Below are 20,022 nucleotides of genomic sequence, written 5' to 3' on the forward strand. Positions count from 1 at the left end.
AGGCCTGTATGAATTGTACCGTTGTTTGAAGTGTAAAAAAGCAAATTACATCGGGATGTGGGAATAGAGCAGAGATCTGGAGATCAGCCCATATGCGGAAATGATTGGAAGGCTTTCATCCAATGTCAGTCTGTTCCAAAAATAGACTGACTTGCCTTTATTGCTAATTCTGTCAGTTGTGGCACTCTGAAAAGAGCAGAGGCTATCATTAACTGACTTAAGGAGTCAAAATACATTTCTACAGATGTTTTACCATATCAGACCAAAATTTTAGAAGTGGAACACGTTATATGAAAGACATTTTGGTACAGCATTCATCATTCATGAGTGTTTAAATTTGATATTAAGCAAATATAGACATATATGTTCACATTTTAGACATATGTCATATTTTAGAATAATAATAAAGTTGTCAAACAGTGAAATAACGCAAAATGGAAGTTTGGAAATGATGTAAGGACCAAAAACAAATGGAATCTATCTTATATTTTAGCTTTTCAGAGTATTCTCCTCTTGAGTTAAGTAAAAACTTTGGTGTGTTGGCTATTATTTAAGTGACATTGTTACACAGAAGCAGTAGGTGGCAGCAATTGACTTTATTAGTGAATATTAGTGTTCAGTCGATTCTTTTCAGTAAGTGAGTAAGTAAAATAGTAAGTGAGTCTCTGAATCATTCACTCAAACGAATTGTTAAAAACTGCTAATTCATTAAGGAACGAAACAAATGACTTACTTCTTGAGAGTCATTGAACCATTCACTCAATCGATTTGTTGATTCATTCAGGAATCAAACACTACTGTGTTGCTCAGAGACGTGCAGCTTTTCTGCTGTGGATTTGTTCAGAACTTTGGCGCTCAAAAACAAAGTAACTGGCAATCCTGCATCTAAAATGTAAGTTACTCAGTATGAACTTGTTTATTTATTGAAGTAACTTTGTTTTTCTGAATCAGCACGACTGATTTGACTTTAAGAATGAGGCCGCCTCAGATCTAAAACAACAGTTGTGTTCTTACATTTACATTATTTCCAGATTAGCCTTGCTGCAGTTCTTCTGTTATTAAGCGAGCATTGCTAATCAGTAAGGTTTGATTGTTTTGCTTTACGCTTGGCTTATCTACATTTTGCAAACAATACCTTTTTTTTCTCTTTGAAACAATTAATCTGTTGAACACTCAATATCAGATTGAATGCAGTGAGGCTTGGGTGCTCTATAATAAAGTATGTGCTGTGGAATATGAGACATTTTGATACACTTCATGTGGCAGTTGTGACAGCTCCATCAGTTAAATAGATATTTCCACTGAGACTTGCAAAAATGGATCCATTTTTTTAGTATGCTTTAACCATGCCTACTGAGCTGGAAATGCTGAAGAACATTCGAGATCAGAACCATTATTCCTGTCCGGTGCTTTTAACATTACTTCATTTGGTCAGCTCAAAGACTGCGTTAACCCAAGAACATCCTGATGATTTCCATGTATACTCAGAAGCATGCATATGGGTTGCATTAAGTGGATTTATTAAGCTCTGGGCCTACTTTGTATTCAAAAGCTAGTCTCTTTCTGTTATAATTGCTTTTAGTGTGCTATAGATAACGGACTTCGGCTTCAGCAATTTCCGGCCATTTGACAAATGCTTTTCATCTGTTTGTTCCTCCACAATGTTCCTGTGGTGTTGCATCCATGAAGATTTTGAAATGTGAATAATTTATGAGAGGCATCTTCTGCACTCAGCTTGTGCTCCTTGCCCAGAAATGGTGACAAACAATACAAGTCTCTTGTTTTTTTGCTCTGGCCCTTGTTAGGTTCCGTCTGATCCTTTTCTCTTCTTTAGGCTTTTTGTCACTTTTTGCCATTCCTATACTCCTCATCCTGAATTTCTTCGCCAGCTGTGTTTTAGATTCAGAGTGGTGGCAAGAAAGACTACATCTGAATTTAAATCCCTGGTCAAAGCAGCTGTTTTCTTCCGTGAACCTCTGTGGAATTCAAAATCGGCATGTTGTCTGTTTTTTGTGCCTCAGGAGAAGCGGTGCCGGAATTACGTTCCCTGCCGACTGATTTCTGCCAGTCACAATCTGTTTGAGGCACCCATTCAGGCAGGCCCAGGGCACCGTGACACATGGCGAGCCACTTTATCTCAGAGTGATTCTGTGAAGGGCTTCACATTGATAAAACTTTCTTGTGAAAACTGCTTCTTCAATGGCTATCAGATGCTTGCTGAGTTTATCAGACGGCACTTGGCTTTGTCTGATTGTGCCGAATCTTTTTATGCATTAAGAGTGTGTCATTTAAAAAAATGTAGCATTACATCATTCCATCAGGTCCAGTAGGATTCTGTGGATTTTATTTGCATTTTATATTCTTATTTTTAGAGATGATTGTATTTTTTAAACACTACAATGTGTTGATAGTGCTGCACTCACATTACTAGCTGAAAGAATATTCAAATTATTCAGTTTGTAATTTGAGGATATATCAGAGCTCTATCTCTGCTGCTGAATGTGCATGATATGCCAACACGTAGGAGATGGATCTCTTGTTTTTATCTGATTTAGCAAAGCCACTAGCTGTGAGGGTCAGCATTAACATCACTGATGCTGACGCTCTCAACATGATGACTATTGACTCTTTCACCAAGGGATAAAGTGTTTTACCTGCAAGAAAGTGCTTTACAAAAAAGTACTGTGGTCATATATTTTACATAGGCTATACATTACTGTTCAAAGGTTTTAGGTCAGAAAGATTTTTAAAAATGTCTTATGCTCACCAAGGCTGCATTTATTTGATTAAAAGAAGAGTAAAATTATTATTACAAATATTATAATTTTTTATTTATAATATATTCTTGTGATGTCAAAGCCGATTTTTTAAGCATCATTACTCCAGTCTTCAGTGTCACATGATTCTTCAGAAATCATTCTAATACGCTGGTTTGGTGCTCAAGAAACATTCTTCTTATTATCAGTGTTATGCTGCTTAATATTTTTTGTAAACCATGAATCCTTTGATGAAAAGAACAGTATTCATTTGAAATATACATATTTAGCAACAATTTAAATGTCTTTACTGTCGTATTTGATCAGTTTAATGCATTTTTGCTGAACAAACGAATTAATTTCTTTTGGTAACGCATCTAGTGCATAGAAAACTGCCAGAGCATATGATTTAATTGGTGTGTTGCTCAATGGCTGTGCAGATTCCTTTCTCAATGTTATAGTAAAATACTAAAATCTTTTAATTGTCTCATCAGTCCTAGCTCATTAAAAGAGTTCGTCAGGGGTCGGCCAGTCGGCTTATCCTGTTAATGCATATAATCAGGACTATTTCAGAAATGATATCACATCTTCAGGCTTGTTTGGGGACATTTAAAATTTTGTGTTGCTTGTGGGCAAATCCATTGTGAAAGTTTGGAATACAACCTGTCCTCCAAACCACAGTCCCTCATTGGTTTCCATACAAGTGATGAATCTGCACCTGCTGTGATGGTGGGTGGAAGGGGAGCTGGGTGGAATGTAATGGGCAATCGCAGCAGGTATGAAATCCCTTCAGGCTTGATTCTCTGGAAAGCGTTTTAGAGCTGATAGGATGAGCAGAATGTGCATGCTTGCACGCTTTGGTAATTTTATTTTCAGCCGCTGCATACTTCAGGATGTGTTATGACTGTTTCGGTTAGCCTCGCTGTTATTCTTGCAGCCCGTGGGGTACTGAATGTCTCACACACAATTTCTCCTTCAGCCACACATTTCAGGCGGTGTGACATTCGTCCCGGGGGACCCATCTCTGTAAATTAGAGCTTATGAAATGTCTATGCAGAGAAGCAACACAACATAAACACAAAACACAAAACACAAGGAATATTAAAAGACAAGCAATTTTTTTTTTTTATTAATAAATCTGCCAGAAACAAATCCATTAAACTGAATTTGCACATTTATGCTGATCAATACATGTACCACAATGTATGGAGATTTTAATTCAACTTAAATGTTAGCCTTTGCTTGAAGGCTTTATTATCCGACACTTTATTTTCATTTATTTATTTATTTTTATTATTTTTTTTTAAAGCTTAATTAGGCTACTAGTTTTACTTGTGGTTAAATGTCCTGTATGTTCTGGGAGCTGTTGGTTGATGCTCCAGTAACAGGACGACAACTCTTTTGCATACAGTACATGAGTTGTTTTGGTCTCCAAGTAATTACACAGTTTTTTAGGACTACTTGAAAGCAGTTTCTGTTGTAAAGCTTGATTCAGGAGCAGAAGTAATCCATTTGGCGAGCCTGTTTACTGTAGTATTGGTAAAGTGCACAGTAATCCCCATACTCTGAATCAACAGGCTAAACATAACCATTTTCCCTGTTGGATGGTCGCATTGGTCCAAGAAATTGAGTTGTTTATATTCTGATGCAGATGGTCTGTGTTGCAGGGCAGATGTCGATTTTTAAACTGCACTGGTGTTAAAATCAGATCAACAGTTTTTCTGAGTAGAGCATGTGATTGTTAATGTGAAAGATGGCATTAGCTCACCACCCAAGCTGTATTGTGTAATGCGGTCTGTTATCTAGCCACAACAAACGTTAACAAGGTTCCTTTCACGATATAGCGCATTACATGAAGCTAATATCTGCCAGAGAGGCTTGTCTCCAGACAGCATCTTATTAAATGAAAATATTATGATAGTCATGTTAGTCTAAAGTCAATTAACCTCACTGGGTCTGGGCTTAATTAATATGGGGAAAAAGTGAAATGCCAAGGTCACTGATTATACAAGCATGATATTACTTTAAACGAATTCATTTCAAATGTTTCTGAATCTATTGATTTTCCAACTAGGTTATGTAATCCCACTGTACTTGACCTTTTGTCCAATAATCTAATGTCTCAGAGGAAATGAAATCAATTCCAGACTTACCTTGATGCTGTCTGAAGATAAACATTAAAGCGGCAGGACTAAAACACTAGGGCCCAAAGACACAGCTCAGGTCTGCTCTTATGTGATGCAACAGTGTTTGCCATCCTAATCACATTTGTTGAGGTTTCAGCTTGATTCATACAATTTTATTAGTTCAATTGTCTGTGATATAATGTGCACATGGGTAGTTGACAAATAAAAATTGGACTGTGTCCTATGGTGTGACCAGTGTTGGGCACTAGTTACTAGTTACTGTAATAATATTACTTTTTGCAGTAACTAGTAGTGTAACTAATTACTAATAAGATTTCAGTAATAATGTTACAGTTACCATCCATAAAACAGCTTAGTTACTTTTGATACCTCATCCCTGCTGATTTAAAATCCAACAATCAAATAATTCCTAGATTTATTTTCATAATTTTCACGACTCGCACATCCAGTGCAGCAGGTAAGCTTGGAATATGGAAACGCTTTCATTCAGAAGATAGAAATATTGCATTATATTGATTTTGTCAGGAAAAAAAATTATATGTATGAGCAATATCACAGGAGTAGCAGTGCGATATGGCTGTATATCGGCATGGCTGTGATACGGCAGTATAGGCACGTTGCCACAGGTAATCACAGTGTGCCGATATGCAGCCATATTGCACTCCTACAAGTGTGATATTGCATTTATACAACAGTTCGACGGCACGAATGTGTAAATACAGAAGAAACAACAACCCCACAAACCCTCTTTTGTGCAGAACTAATTCCTTCCACCACAGATTCAAATCTCAAGTTGACAGTTTAACAGCTGAGCCCAAGCCCTTGTTACTAATTTGTGTTCTAATGTCACTTTAGAACTAGTAATGAAGGAACGTTGAGTAGGGCTGCTTGATTATGGCAAAGATCATAATCACGATTATTTTGGTCAATATTGTAATCAGGATTATTTAACACACGTATTTTCATTCTCAACTGATTACATTCACTTAAGACATAACTGACGAGGGTTTGTGTGAATAATCACCAAGCGCCACATTTTGACACATTGAGATTCGAGGACCAGAAAGAACTGTTGTATAAACTTGTATACTGTTTAATAGAAAACCATAAAATAATAATGCAAAGTTTTAACTGGCAAAGTGGTTCTTATATTTCTAGATTTTCATTTTTAGTGTCACAATTTCCATCATTCCATTTCATGATTATGTTAAATTATTAATGTAAAACTTTTTGCATTAAGATCAGATTTATTTGTAATGGAGTTGAGCAGGAGGAATTGACAATGACAAGTGGGAGGACAAAAAATAAATTTGCACTGTCAAACGATTTATCGCATCCAAAATAAAAGTTTTTGTTTACATAATACATGTATATGTGCTGTGTATATTTATTATGTACATATAAATACACATGTATATAATTCAGAAAAATATGTTATGTTTATATATTAAATATATTTATTTATGATATAAATTATACGAATATACATATAGATATGTACATACACGTAAATATTTTCAAAATATATACTGTATGCGTGTGCATTTATATACATAATAAATATACACAGAACACACACATATATTATGCAAACGAAAACTTTTATTTTGTATGCGATTAATCGCGATTAATCATTTGAAAGCCCTAATTTATTAGGACAGATGGTTTTTTAAATATATATTTTGGTACAACATCAGTTTGTAAATCAGACCTACATCTTCCAGTTGATTTCATAACTAGAAAGATAAAATAATGAGATCAGTGTCAGCACCACCTCCACCCACACAGGTGTGCTGCTCTGTCTGCTCTGTGTCATTATATTGGATTGACAGCGACAGGCTTGATACTATAATTCACACACATGCTCTGTGTTTCTCCTATTGATTCAACTGATCAGCCCTAACTTTCCACCTCCATTCTGCACAGTCTGTCAGCTGTCACACCGAGAGGGGAATCAGTAAATGGGTCCCAAGAATGAGGGTGTTGGTGCGTGGTTCCCACTCGCTGGTAAAAGTGACAGGATGTGTTTAACAATCTGTTTTAATTAAAGCCTATGGCACCATCTCCCCATGAATGTAAATGCAGAACTCTTTGGGCTGCTTTGTTTGGTGAATTTCATTCCACCAGAATTCAAATCTACAAAACTTGCTTTGAAAAATATGCCAGAGTCAGTCTGGTATGATGATCAGACGTTTTGATATTTGCATTATCGCCGTGACCGGCATGACAGCCCTGATCTTGAACTTTCTTGACTGTTCCTCAGAGGCCATGACATTTTCAGGAAGACTAGTTACCTTTTGGTTTTCTTGACTTTCAAAGAAAGGCCATTGCAAATGAAACCTTTAATCTATATGGCAACATTTGAGTGATTCTACATTCTAGATTCTGTGTCATTATTGCATTTGTCTTGTCAAGCAATTCATCAATTTGCTTGAAGTTACAGGAGATCTTTGCACCAGAAGCTTGGCATATAATCTCATGTTGGTTCTTGCTGCCTCTGTTTATTAGATCCCATAATCATCTGGGGTTGAGTGACATACAGTAATGCTGAGATATGAAATGTTATGGGAATTTTTCTGTCACAAATGACACATCAGTAATTTTTTCCCTCCCACTGCAGTCTCCTCACAAGGTGTTTCCGGAATGCGAGTTGATCATGCAATAAATAAGGCGTAAAATGCTATAAATCATGTAACACGCTAACATTTTTGGCGGCCCCAAGATTGATCACTTCTGGGAACAGGGAGGCTGCACCGAATCAGTCTTACATGAACCAGAACTGAAGGGAGGGTGATCATCGCAAATATCCTCTGAGATATATACAAAGCAATTGACATTTATCATTAGCGACCAGCCCTGACAAGAGCAATAAATGGTCTTCACATCGATATATTCTACATAGGCTGCTTTTGATAAGTGAGACAGTATGGGACAAAAAGGCTAAGGTGTAGATGTAGAACGTCTTGGTGCATTGTTACTGACATTTATATTTGTAGCTTATGTTCTCAGGTTAGCAGAAGCACGGAGGTGGCTAATTTCTGAGTTAGGGTGAGGAAAGCAAGTGCTAGACCTGCAGAGCTGCTCAGCATTTTTATTTTTTTTTGCTGTGCCCTCAGGGTCTGATTAGAATGCTGAGCCATACAAAGTCTGCAGACAGAAGGGAGCAAGGTGACTAAGACCGCTGGCAGTGTTGCTCCCTCATTCCCATAGATTCTAGAGGAAATGGAAAGGGTTTGAAAGGTGCCATGTGGCTAATTCCTGTCTGAGTTAGACCACACTTATCCTCACAATCACATATCCTTTATCCAAAACCCCACTCACAAACATCACCAAATCTGATGGCAGCATCTGACTTGTTTGTGCTGTTTACAGAGTCTAAAGCTGTCTCAGAATTTTTTTTCCAGTTAGAAATTAGTATGGAAGCCGGTTTCCGACATGGTATAGAACAATAAAAAAGGTAATAGTGACTTTTTATCCCGCAATTCGGTTATAAGTTTAATTATAAGTTTATATCCCTAAGAATTCTGAAAGAATTTTGGAGAAAAAAAGGCAGTGGGAGAGAGAAACTCAGAATTCTTCTAACTTTATTGCTTGTGATTCTTAATTGACATCTCTCAATTATGAGTTTATATCTTGTGATTCAGAATTTTTTTCTCAGAATTCTGAGTTTACATCTTGGAATATTTTGACAGATTTGTAAGAAAAATTAAGAAAAAAAATCACATACAGCGGGTAAAATAAGTATTGAACACGTCACCATTTTTCTCATTAAATATGTTTCTAAAGGTGCTGTTGACATGAAATGTTCACCAGATGTCGATTACAACCCAAGTAATTCATACATACAAAGAAAACAATACAAATAAATTCAGAAATTAAGTTCTGTATAATAAAATGGAATGACCCAGGTAAAAAGTATTGAACACGCTTACTGAAATTGATTTAATACAAAAGCCTTTGTTGGTAATGACAGCTTCAATACGCCTCCTGTATGGAGAAACTAGTCGTATGCATTGCTCAGGTGTGATTTTGGCTCATTCTTCCACACAAACAGTCTTCAAATCCTGAAGGTTCCATGGGTCTCTTCTATGAACTCTGATCTTTATTTCTTTCCATAAATTTTCTATTGGATTCAAGTCAGGAAGACTGCCATTCTAGCATCTTTACTTTCTTTCTCTGAAACCAATTGAGAGTTTCATTGGCTGTGTGTTTGGGATCATTGTCTCGCTGAAATGTCTACCCTCATTTTATCTTCATCATCGTGGTAGATGGCAGCAGATTTTTACCAAGAATGTCTCGGTGCATTTCTCCATTCATCCTTCCTTCAACTATATGAATTTTGCCAGTGCTACACCATGATGTTTTGGGGTGATGTGCAGTGCCATTTTACCTCCAAACATGGTGTGTATTATGGCATCCAAAGAGTAAAATTTTTTGTCTCATCTGACCAGACTATATTCTGCCAGTATTTCATAGGCTTGTCTAAATGTTGTGCAGCAAACTTTAAATGAGCTTCAACATGCTTTTTCTTTAGCAATAGAGCCTTGCATGGTGAGCGTGCATACAGGCCACGGCGGTTGAGTGCATTACTTAATTGTTTTCTTTGAAACAATTATACATGCTAATTCCAGGTCTTTCTGAAGCTCTCCTTGAGTGATCCTTGGCTCTTGGACAACTCTTCTGATAATTCTTTTTACTCCTCTGTCAGAAATCTTGCGTGGAGCACCTGGTCATGGCCGGTTTATGGTGAAATGATGTTCTTTCCACTTCCGGATTATGGCCCTAACACTGCTCACTGGAAAATTCAGAAGTACAGAAATCCTTCTGTAACCAATGCCATCAGTAAGTTTTGCAACAATAACGTTGCGAAGGTCTTGAGAAAGCTCTTTGCTTTTACAAATCATGAAATGTTTCTTGTGTGACACGTTGGTCATGAGACACCTTTTTATAGGCCATTAGTTGGGACTGAACCAACTAATATTAATTTCCACTAACAAGGGGCAGGATTGCTTTCTAATTACAGATAGATTGTCTTGGCTTTCCATGCCTTTTTGCACCTCCCTTTCTTCATGTGTTCAATACTTTTTCCCTGTGTCATTCCACTTTATTACACAGAATAGGGATGTAACAATTACTGGTTTGACGATAAATCATGATAAAATTCCCCACGGTTTCATTTTTTAATTATCACTAAAACTGTATTCGCTTACCGCGATTTGAACATCTCATGATAAATAATACTGTCCAGCATAAAGCACAGTTTTCAGTAACAGTCTCACGTGTGCACAGCAGCAGAGTAACTTAGTTTTGTTTTGAGTGAAAACACGGTGGAAAAGCTGGTAGGTTTTAAAAGAGTGCTAAGGGAATTATACAAATTAATGTATTAATGAATTAATTATATGGATGTAGGGCTGTCGCGGTTAAGGAATTTCCCTTGCGGTAATTTTGAGTGGCTCAATAGCGCGGTATGCGGTATTACCGCGCATATTACGATGTAAGGAGGTCATATTCAGAAACCAATAAAACCGAAACTAAATCGCGTTGAAAGAGGAAGTGAAGTAAACAGAAGAGAATGACAAAATAACGGTCCACATAACTAAACTTAAACCTGACGATAAGATCATTAGTATATTGTTAGCCTATATATATATATATATATATATATATATATATATATATATAACAGTTAGTTCTGATCCTCGAATCTGACTGACAAGATACTTTTTCTGTTGATATTTCACCTGCGTGTTCTAGACGTCAGTGCAGCTTCATTGTTTTGCCTCAAGGTGGCGTCAAGGGACTGTCTTTGAGTGAGCCTTTAATCCGTTCATTCAACTACACGTTCAAAAGCGCTGATTCATTCAGAGATTTGTAATGAAACACGCTGTTGAAATCATTTTAACTTTGAGCGCCACTTTTAAAGGCTCAGCTGACCAGCAGAGCGTTGATGCTATTTCACTTTCCTTGGACATGACAACCTGTTTTCACAAATGACTCGGCCTGAAGGACAGACGCAGGTAATCGCACGCGATCAGTCGATCTCTCTCTCTCTCTCATTCGCTGTCTGTTTAGGCTTAAGTGCAAATCAGCATGATACACATTGTTATCATTAGTAATATTCAGTACACATGCACGAAGTGTAAAACAAGAAGGGCACAACCTTACAAAAAAGAAAACACTGAAATATCGCGGTTGCTGCGGTTGTTGCATTCCTCTGCGGTTATGCTCATCAATAGCGCGGTATTGCAATATTGCGGTTATCGCGACAGCCCTATATGGATGTACCTCTGAAGGTTCTGACTGTCTTCAGAAACGATTCGATGGCATTTTGTTTTCATCTTCGCTCCATGTAATACCTAAAGGAAGTGTTCTTAATTGCAATACTGCTTTGACCACAGAGTTTACGGAAACAGCTGTATTCAGCTTTTCCATAAGCGCCACCTGCTGTCAGAGAGTGGATTTACAGAGACTTATATTTACATTCAGCCTGTGTGCAGTTTCTGTCTAGCCAAAAACGGACCAAATTTGCATGCCCTGATTTAAATTTTGACTGGTTGAGGAAAAACAAGCTTATGTGGATTCTACACATTTAAACAATTCAGATAAGTTATTTAGAATTATTCATGGAGCAGATAAAATACATATAACCATTTATTAATCAATTATAATTTTGACTTAAACCTTTTCTTTATTTAAAGGCTGAAATGTGAGGTTTACCTTTATATGAAACTTTTTCAAAGCTTTATTTGAACATTTACATTAAATATTTGAACATGCTATTAAACTGTTGTCAGTCAAGTTGTCATTTAAAATCCGAAATCATTGGTAATGTTATTGTTTTAGTGATTATGCAAACAAAGTTATTTTATTTGTTGTCTGTTGATTTTTAAATATAAAACTTGGTGAAGGGATTTATGTGTCTGTACTTTTTGAACATTTTAATAATACCGTGATAATACTGATAACCGTGATCATTATGGTCACTACAATCACTACACTACATTATGGTACCGTTACATCCCTAACACAGAACTTCATTTCTGAACTTATTTGTATTGTTTTCTTATTATGTTTGGATTACTTGGATTGTTACCGACATCTGGTGAAAATTTCATGTCAACGCACCTTTAGAAATATATTTACTGAGAAAAATGGTGACGTGTTCAATATTTATTTTACCCACTGTATGTATATGGGTGTGAGTGTATATATTTATGTATGTTGGATGGTGTCCCCATCCGTACATATCGCGGTCCAGGGTGGGGTGGTGGTGGAGATGGGTGTGGGGGTTGATTGGTTGGTGTCCCCGTCTGTACAGATCGCATTCCCCTTGGAAAATCGCATTCCGGGGGAATCCCCCTTGGTAGAAATCGCGTTCCCCTCGGGGCCCCCGCCCCATCATTGGGCCCTTAGAATCATCCTAACTCCCCTTACATAAATTGCACTTCATAAATGAAAATATACACCTGTTATATTTTGAAAAGTGTATTGTTCAAATGGGACAGTAGTGGTCTTAACATTAGGAAACTTTGAAAAACCCCTGTAACACTGCTCATTTCACATGCAAACAGGGCTTTTCTTAAAGACGGACGCAATTGACCGTTTAATTAGAGTCGAGGAAAGAGTGGAAAATATTCATGGGAAAATTACTGTTTTGCTATAAAACACTTTGTTAACATCAAAACTTGACCTCAGGGAAAAAATGTAATAAATAAAATGAAAAATGTATGCTCTGTCAGACAACTTGATGCACTTGACTTAATGACTAGAAGTGACACCGTGAGGTGAATATCCTTGCTCAAGTGTCATTCAAAGTGTCTGAATGGAAATGTTTTTTTCTCCTTTTGAGGCTTGGGTTCTTTGAGTTTCATCCAGCATGTTTTTATGCTTGAGTCTATAGACATTCTAGTGACCACTGACACTAGGCAGCATTTCTTTAGACATGCCTTGCAGTATTATGTAAGTAATAAAGCCTTCAGCCGCCCTCTCCCTTGCCTCCGTGTTAGAGCACACTGAGCCAGTCTCTTTGAGCGAGGTCTGTAATTGCATCCGCTCAAAGAGTGAGGAAATCAATTAGACATCACAGGCGGTGCTAAGGGGGCAGCGCTGACATGCACCGTCTGTGTCAACACCGTCGCATTCCCCCTCCACGCCTCGCGCCGCCATGTGCCACACATCACTCGCTGTCTGTGTTAAACGGCAGCGTCCGTGGGGCTTCGAGCCAGTGATTGGTGGGAGGGAGCCACAACAAAGAGACCAAAACACAATCCTGATCCACGGAGTTATGACAACGTGTCCTCCCTCTAGGGCCTGGCGAGGGTATAATGAGAGCAGAAGGCCAGTAGGGGGCAGGGGAGAGAGAGGCAATGTGATGTTGAAGAGGAGAGAATACGGCAAAAAGAATTAAGGCTGCAGCACTGGGCTACTCCCCCAGTTTCACTCACAGCTGCAGGTCCACATTAGCTTTAGCTGCATTGCAGCCTTTTCCAGGTACACATGAATTACCTCATTGTGCTCCTAGTGCAAAAGCTGCAGGGAGTTTTTATGTGCTACCAAGCATATAAAAGCTGTTGTTATAGTCAATATAGAGAACAATATTATAAGAATGATAAGTACACTATTTTTTACAGTGGTTGCAAGGCAGCACAGGATTGATGTTTCTCAAACATTCTGTTTATCTATCTATCTATCTATCTATCTATCTATCTATCTATCTATCTATCTATCTATCTATCGGTTTGTTGTTATATTGTTCTGTCATTCTATCTATCTGTATGTAGTGTTCTACAGTATCCATCCCATCCTTCCATCACATTTATCTGACTCCTTGTTTTCAACTGGCGCACAACCCTGATGTTACATTTTCTACTTTGGGCTTGATGTATTTAGGTAATGAATTCTTGTTGGTCTTCTCTTGCACATCCGTTTGCATAGTGAATTGCAATTGTATTTTTTATTTTTTATCTTTTTAAACTTAATTTGTCATGTGCTGATTTTCCCGAAAAACAAGTCCACTGAGTGTCATGACAATAGAATCTAAAGCAGCAATTCATTTGCACAGAATTGAAGCCTTAAGCCTGAGTTACCTAAAACTATAACGCAATTCTTTTCTTCCCTGCAAGCAATGGCATTTCCTCCAGGAAATGCAAATCTAGTTTAACTGCATCAAACTCAATTTTTCTTTCCTATGAACTCTGTCCTAATGCAGTGCTCGCAATAGTCACATGTCATGCACTCCAGCCCTTTCAACTCATTGATCTTTTCTCACGCGTCGTTTGCTGTGAGCACAAGTGAGCGGTAATGGGGCTATTTATTCACATGCCTAAATCGGAAAAGCAATACTTTTCAGAGGTAATGATTAGATCATCATTGCAATGGGGGACATGAGCGTTCTCATTTCTCTAAATCATTACCCACAAACCCCCTTGAACACACACATTCCATTCATGCCCTGTTCACCGCCGCTACCGCTGCTTGCAAAACAATCTCATCACTTCATAATCAAAATCACATTATTCAAATTTCTGAATGTCGCAGCGGCCACAGGGCAAACAAGAAATCAAACAGATTTTGAACCATAAATGAGTTTTATTCATGCTCGCACTGCCCCCAAGCAACAGTATTAAAAGTTTTGAAAGCCCATCCTTTTCAATCCATTCGCTCTTTGTTTAAAAAACTTTTCATGTGTTAAGAACGAACCAAATAAGAGCATTGAGACCTGCTTGTTTAAGTGTCTTTCAGAAAAAGGCAATTACTCACAGCAGTGGCAGTAATAGCCATCTCTTGTTGCTTAGACCTGACAGTGAGAGGATAATGCCGGCGAGTCCATCATCTTTAAATCTCCCTATAGCCACCATAGTGTCATTATACTGTACCAGTCACCTGCATCTCATCTCCGGCTAAAGCCCCGCCATCGTCTGATTATATTTAAGTGGCGTGCCACAAATCCAAGCTAGACAGAAAGTTCTTGCCTACGTTTTAGCATTTTGACATGGATTTGCTTTTGATTTAATGGCTTGGCCCCTTCAAAGTCAAGCTAGCCAACAGGTTCAAGGTAGAGAAAACATTTCTTTCTTGTCACTCCTTTCCAAACCTCCCAGCCAAATCTTATCGTAATCCCCATCAGAGCCCTCAGCATCTCAGCACCGCGACTCAGAGCGCATGTTATCGCGGATGGAGGAATGGCACCGCAGTGTGAGGGTATTAGGCCGCTATCTAGAACGCTGGTGGAAGTGGGAACTAGCACTGGAGTTGAACGTGGGAGCGGATGGTTCTATTGGATGGGCTTTGGGGAGGTATGGATTGTTATCTTGCTGTCAGACTCCCAGTTCTTATCTAAGTCAACATAGCCTGGCTTCATTTACGCTGGATTTATCTGTGTTTGAGCTGAAGTTGCCTTGCTAGGACATAGGGGCTACATTCAATGCGTCAATGGGTTTGTGATGTTGTTTGCTTGTGATATGGATCACCTCCCTGCTGAAAAGAGCAGAACTGATCACCAGTAGGGCTGTGCGATATAACGATATATATTGGATGGACAAAATAAAAAGTCTATCGTTTCATATTATGTTCTATCATTTATTTTGTGGTGTCGCAAAATACATTGTTTACGGTAATACTTTTTAATCATTTGGATGACTGAGATCTTTACACACCACCACGGGGCGGAACCAGGTGGAGAACAACCAGAACAAAACGAGGAGCTCGTTCCTAAATGAGGGACTACATCTGTAGCATGGGCATGCGTTTTTAAGCACTGCAGTTTTAAAACAACTGATTTTAAGCCGTTGAAACACAAACAACAGAGCTATATGCTTGTGCTGTCTCTGTTTCTGTGTGAGAGGACCGCGCATTTTAAAAAACATTTTTTTGCCACTTTATTGGCTTTGAACGGTTACATAAGCACACTTATATGCGTCAGAATCCCTGTCTTGGCAAGTATCCTCATAAAGACAGCGATTTAGGTCTTAAGAGAGAGGAAACAGCTGAAAGAGAAAACGCATATGCAACAGTATATTGGATCTGGACTTCGGTCTTAAAGGGGAAGCTGTCCAATATTTGTTCTGTCTGCCATTCATATTAATCATAGCACATTGCTAGAAAATCTCTCACTGGTCTTGACTAAATCACTTTTGTAACTTTAATAAGAAGAAATAATAATAAAAAAATAATAATGATATATTTATATATAAGCTATATGTATAGAATCTATACATAATACACGTGTTAATTATACCTATCATAGATAGATAGATATAATTAACACAGTGAAGACTAATTAATTTACACAATGTATGTAGCGTTTCTTATTTAAGTTTTTTGTCCTATTGTTTGCAATTAGTTTCTTATACTATTTCATCACTGACTGTTTATTTATTTTCAGTGAGCTTGAGTTTTTGTTTTTTTTTTGTCTATTTTTAGGCTTGTATTAGTTTGATATTGACATTGGTGACAAGGATTATGAAAATTCTATGGTATCAAAGATGTTAATATCATAAAAACCTTTTTAAAAGAAAAAAAAATACTATATCGTGGCATATATCATTATCGTGATATAAAATTAGTCATATTGTGATATAAGATTTTGGTCATATCGCCCACCCCTAATCACCCGGGTATGTTGTGTTTTGGTTGCTGGTGTGTCGAATCCTTACCATATTATTGCCTAGCCAGATTTTTTGATTTTAAGATTTATTTCTTTGGCGTTTTTTCCTTTCATTACGATAGGACAGTGTAGAGCTGACAGGAAGCGAAGTGGGAGAGGGGGTGGGCGGGATCAGGAAAGGTCTTTGAGCCGGGATTCGTACTCGGGACACCCATAGTGCAATGACGCTGTATGTCAGCAAAGCTATCTGCGCTGATCCTAGCCAGACTTTTGACTTTTAGCTTAGTCCTTGCAGGTTGATTTAGCTTAGAATTACTCACGTAGACAGATGACATGAAAATGACAACAAAAATATGAAATATTTTTTTTTGCAATTGAAAATAATTATATTGAATTAATATATTTTAAAGATTTTTATTTTTGGCGTTAATTGCCTTTTTGATGATAGGACAGTGTAGAGGAGACCAGAAGTTAAGTGGGAGAGAGAGGGGGGTGGGATCAGGAAAGGGTGGGACGCTCGTAATGCAACGGCGTCATACAGTGGGGCAAAAAAGTATTTAGTCAGCCACCAATTGTGCAAGTTCTCCCACTTAAAAAGATGAGAGAGACCTGTAATTTTCATCATAGGTATACCTCAACTATGAGAGACAAAATGAGGGAAAAAAAATACAGAAAATCACATTGTAGGATTTTTAAATAATTTATTTGCAAATTATGGTGGAAAATAAGTATTTGGTCAATAACAAAATTTCATCTCAATACTTTGTTATATACCCTTTGTTGGCAATGACAGAGGTCAAACGTTTTCTGTAAGTCTTCACACACTGTTGCTGGTATTTTGGCCCATTCCTCCATGCAGATCTCCTCTAGAGCAGTAATGTTTTGGGGCTGTCGCTGGGCAACACGGACTTTCAACTCCCTCCAAAGATTTTCGATGGGGTTGAGATCTGGAGACTGGCTAGGCCACTCCAGGACCTTGAAATGCTTCTTACAAAGCCACTCCTTCGTTGCCCGGGCGGTGTGTTTGGGATCATTGTCATGCTGAAAGACCCAGCCACGTTTCATCTTCAATGCCCTTGCTGATGGAAGGAGGTTTTCACTCAAAATCTCACGATTCATTCTTTCGTTTACACGGATCAGTCGTCCTGGTCCCTTTGCAGAAAAACAGCCCCAAAGCATGATGTTTCCACCCCCATGCTTCACAGTAGGTATGGTGTTCTTTGGATGCAACTCAGCATTCTTTCTCCTCCAAACACGACAAGTTGAGTTTTTACCATAAAGTTCTATTTTGGTTTCATCTGACCATATGACATCCAAATGCTCTCTAGCAAACTTCAGACAGGCCCGGACATGTACTGGCTTAAGCAGGGGGACACATCTGGCACTGCAGGATTTGAGTCCCTGGCGGCGCAGTGTGTTGCTGATGGTAGCCTTTGTTACTTTGGTCCCAGCTCTCTGCAGGTCATTCACTAGGTCCCCCCGTGTGGTTCTGGGATTTTTGCTCACAGTTCTTGTCGGGGTGAGATCTTGCGTGGAGCCCCAGATCGAGGGAGATTATCAGTGGTCTTGTATGTCTTCCATTTTCTAATAATTGCTCCCACAGTTGATTTCTTCACACCAAGCTGCTTACCTATTGCAGATTCAGTCTTCCCAGCCTGGTGCAGGTCTACAATTTTGTTTCTGGTGTCCTTTGACAGCTCTTTGGTCTTGGCCATGGTGGAGTTTGGAGTTGGACTGTTTGAGGTTGTGGACAGGTGTCTTTTATACTGATAACGAGTTCAAACAGATGCCATTAATACAGGTAACGAGTGGAGGACAGAGGAGCCTCTTAAAGAAGTTGTTACAGGTCTGTGAGAGCCAGAAATCTTGCTTGTTTGTAGGTGACCAAATTCTTATTTTACCGAGGAATTTACCAATTCATTCTTTAAAAATCCTACAATGTGATTTTCTGGATTTTTTTTTCTCATTTTGTCTCTCATAGTTGAGGTATACCTATGATGAAAATTACAGGCCTCTCTCATCTTTTTAAGTGGGAGAACTTGCACAATTGGTGGCTGACTAAATACTTTTTTGCCACACTTTATGTTGGCACACTGCCCACTAGGCTATCAGCGCTGACGAATTAATGTTTTAAAATGTAATTTATTCCAGTGATGAATTTTCAGCAGCCTTTTCTCCAGTCTTCAGTGTGACATAATTCTTCAGAAATCATTCTAAAATTCTGATTTGCTGCTCAAGAAACATTTATTTATTATTTTTTGGTGGAAACCACAATATAATTTCTTCCCAAACTATTTGATGAATAGAATGTAAATAAAAGCATTTATTTGAAACAGAAATCTATCTACAGTGGGGGGGAAATTATTTGACCTCCTGCTGATTTTGCATGTTTGCCCACTGACAAAGAAATGATCAGTCTATAATTTTAATAGTAGGTTTATTTGAACAGTGAGGAGGATCTTGTCAATGATCTCAAGGCAGCTGGGACCATAGTCACCAAGAAAACAATTGGTAACACACTACGCCATGAAGGACTGAGATCCTGCAGCGCCCGCAAGGTCCCCCTGCTCAGGAAAGCACATGTACCGGCCCGTCTGAAGTTTGCCAGTGAACATCTGAATGATTCAGAGGAGAACTGGGTGCAAGTGTTGTGGTCAGATGAGACCAAAATCGAGCTCTTTGGCTCAACTCAACTCGCCGTGTTTGGAGGAGGAGGAATGCTGCCTATGACCCCAAGAACACCATCCCCACCATCAAACATGGAGGTGGAAACATTATGCTTTGGGGGTGTTTTTCTGCTAAGGGGACAGGACAACTGCACCGCATCAAAGGGACGATGGATGGGGCCATGTACCGTCAGGGCCAAGGCATTGAAAATGGGTCGTGGATGGGTATTCCAGCATGACAATGACCCAAAACACACAGCCAAGGCAACAAAGGAGTGGCTCAAGAAGAAGCACATTAAGGTCCTGGAGTGGCTTAGCCAGTCTCCAGACCTTAATCCCATAGAAAATCTGTGGAGGGAGCTGAAGGTTCGAGTTGCCAAACGTCAGCCTCGAAATCTTAATGACTTGGAGAGGATCTGCAAAGAGGAGTGGGACAAAATCCCTCCTGACATGTGTACAAACCTGGTGGCCAGCTACAAGAAACATCTGACCTCTATGATTGCCAACAAGGGTTTCGACACCAAGTACTAAGTCATGTTTTGCGAAGGGGTCAAATACTTATTTGACTCATTAAAATGCAAATAAATTTATACATTTTTTGAAATGTGTCTTTCTGGATTTTTTGTTGTTATTCTGTCTAACACTGTTAAAATAAACCTACCATTAAAATTATAGACTAATCTTTTCTTTGTCAGTGGGCAAATGTACAAAATCAGCAGGGGATCAAATAATTCCCCCCCCCCCCAACTCTATCTATCTATCTATCTGTCTATCTGTCTCTCTGTCTATCTATTATGTAAGATTTGTGAGTAAACTTTACATTTGAAGCCACTCAAATCTTGAAAACT

General features: G+C 38.5%; 1 protein-coding gene across 6 annotated transcripts in view; it reads left to right on the top strand.

Moving 5' to 3' along the window:
• Nucleotides 1–20,022, top strand: part of kaznb (kazrin, periplakin interacting protein b) — a 180,150-nt gene that overhangs the window by 57,150 nt on the left and 102,978 nt on the right. The window contains exon 1 of one of the 6 annotated variants that reach the window (XM_058791072.1): nucleotides 10,789–10,920. The exons of the other annotated variants lie outside the window; for them this stretch is intronic. Coding sequence (XP_058647055.1) covers nucleotides 10,894–10,920 — 27 coding nt within the window. The 5' untranslated portion in view covers nucleotides 10,789–10,893. Of the gene's footprint in view, nucleotides 1–10,788; nucleotides 10,921–20,022 lie in introns of those variants that run through there. 6 annotated transcript variants of the gene reach the window in all.

Source organism: Onychostoma macrolepis, chromosome 11 (assembly GCF_012432095.1).
Source record: "Onychostoma macrolepis isolate SWU-2019 chromosome 11, ASM1243209v1, whole genome shotgun sequence".
Classification (NCBI taxonomy): domain Eukaryota; kingdom Metazoa; phylum Chordata; class Actinopteri; order Cypriniformes; family Cyprinidae; genus Onychostoma; species Onychostoma macrolepis.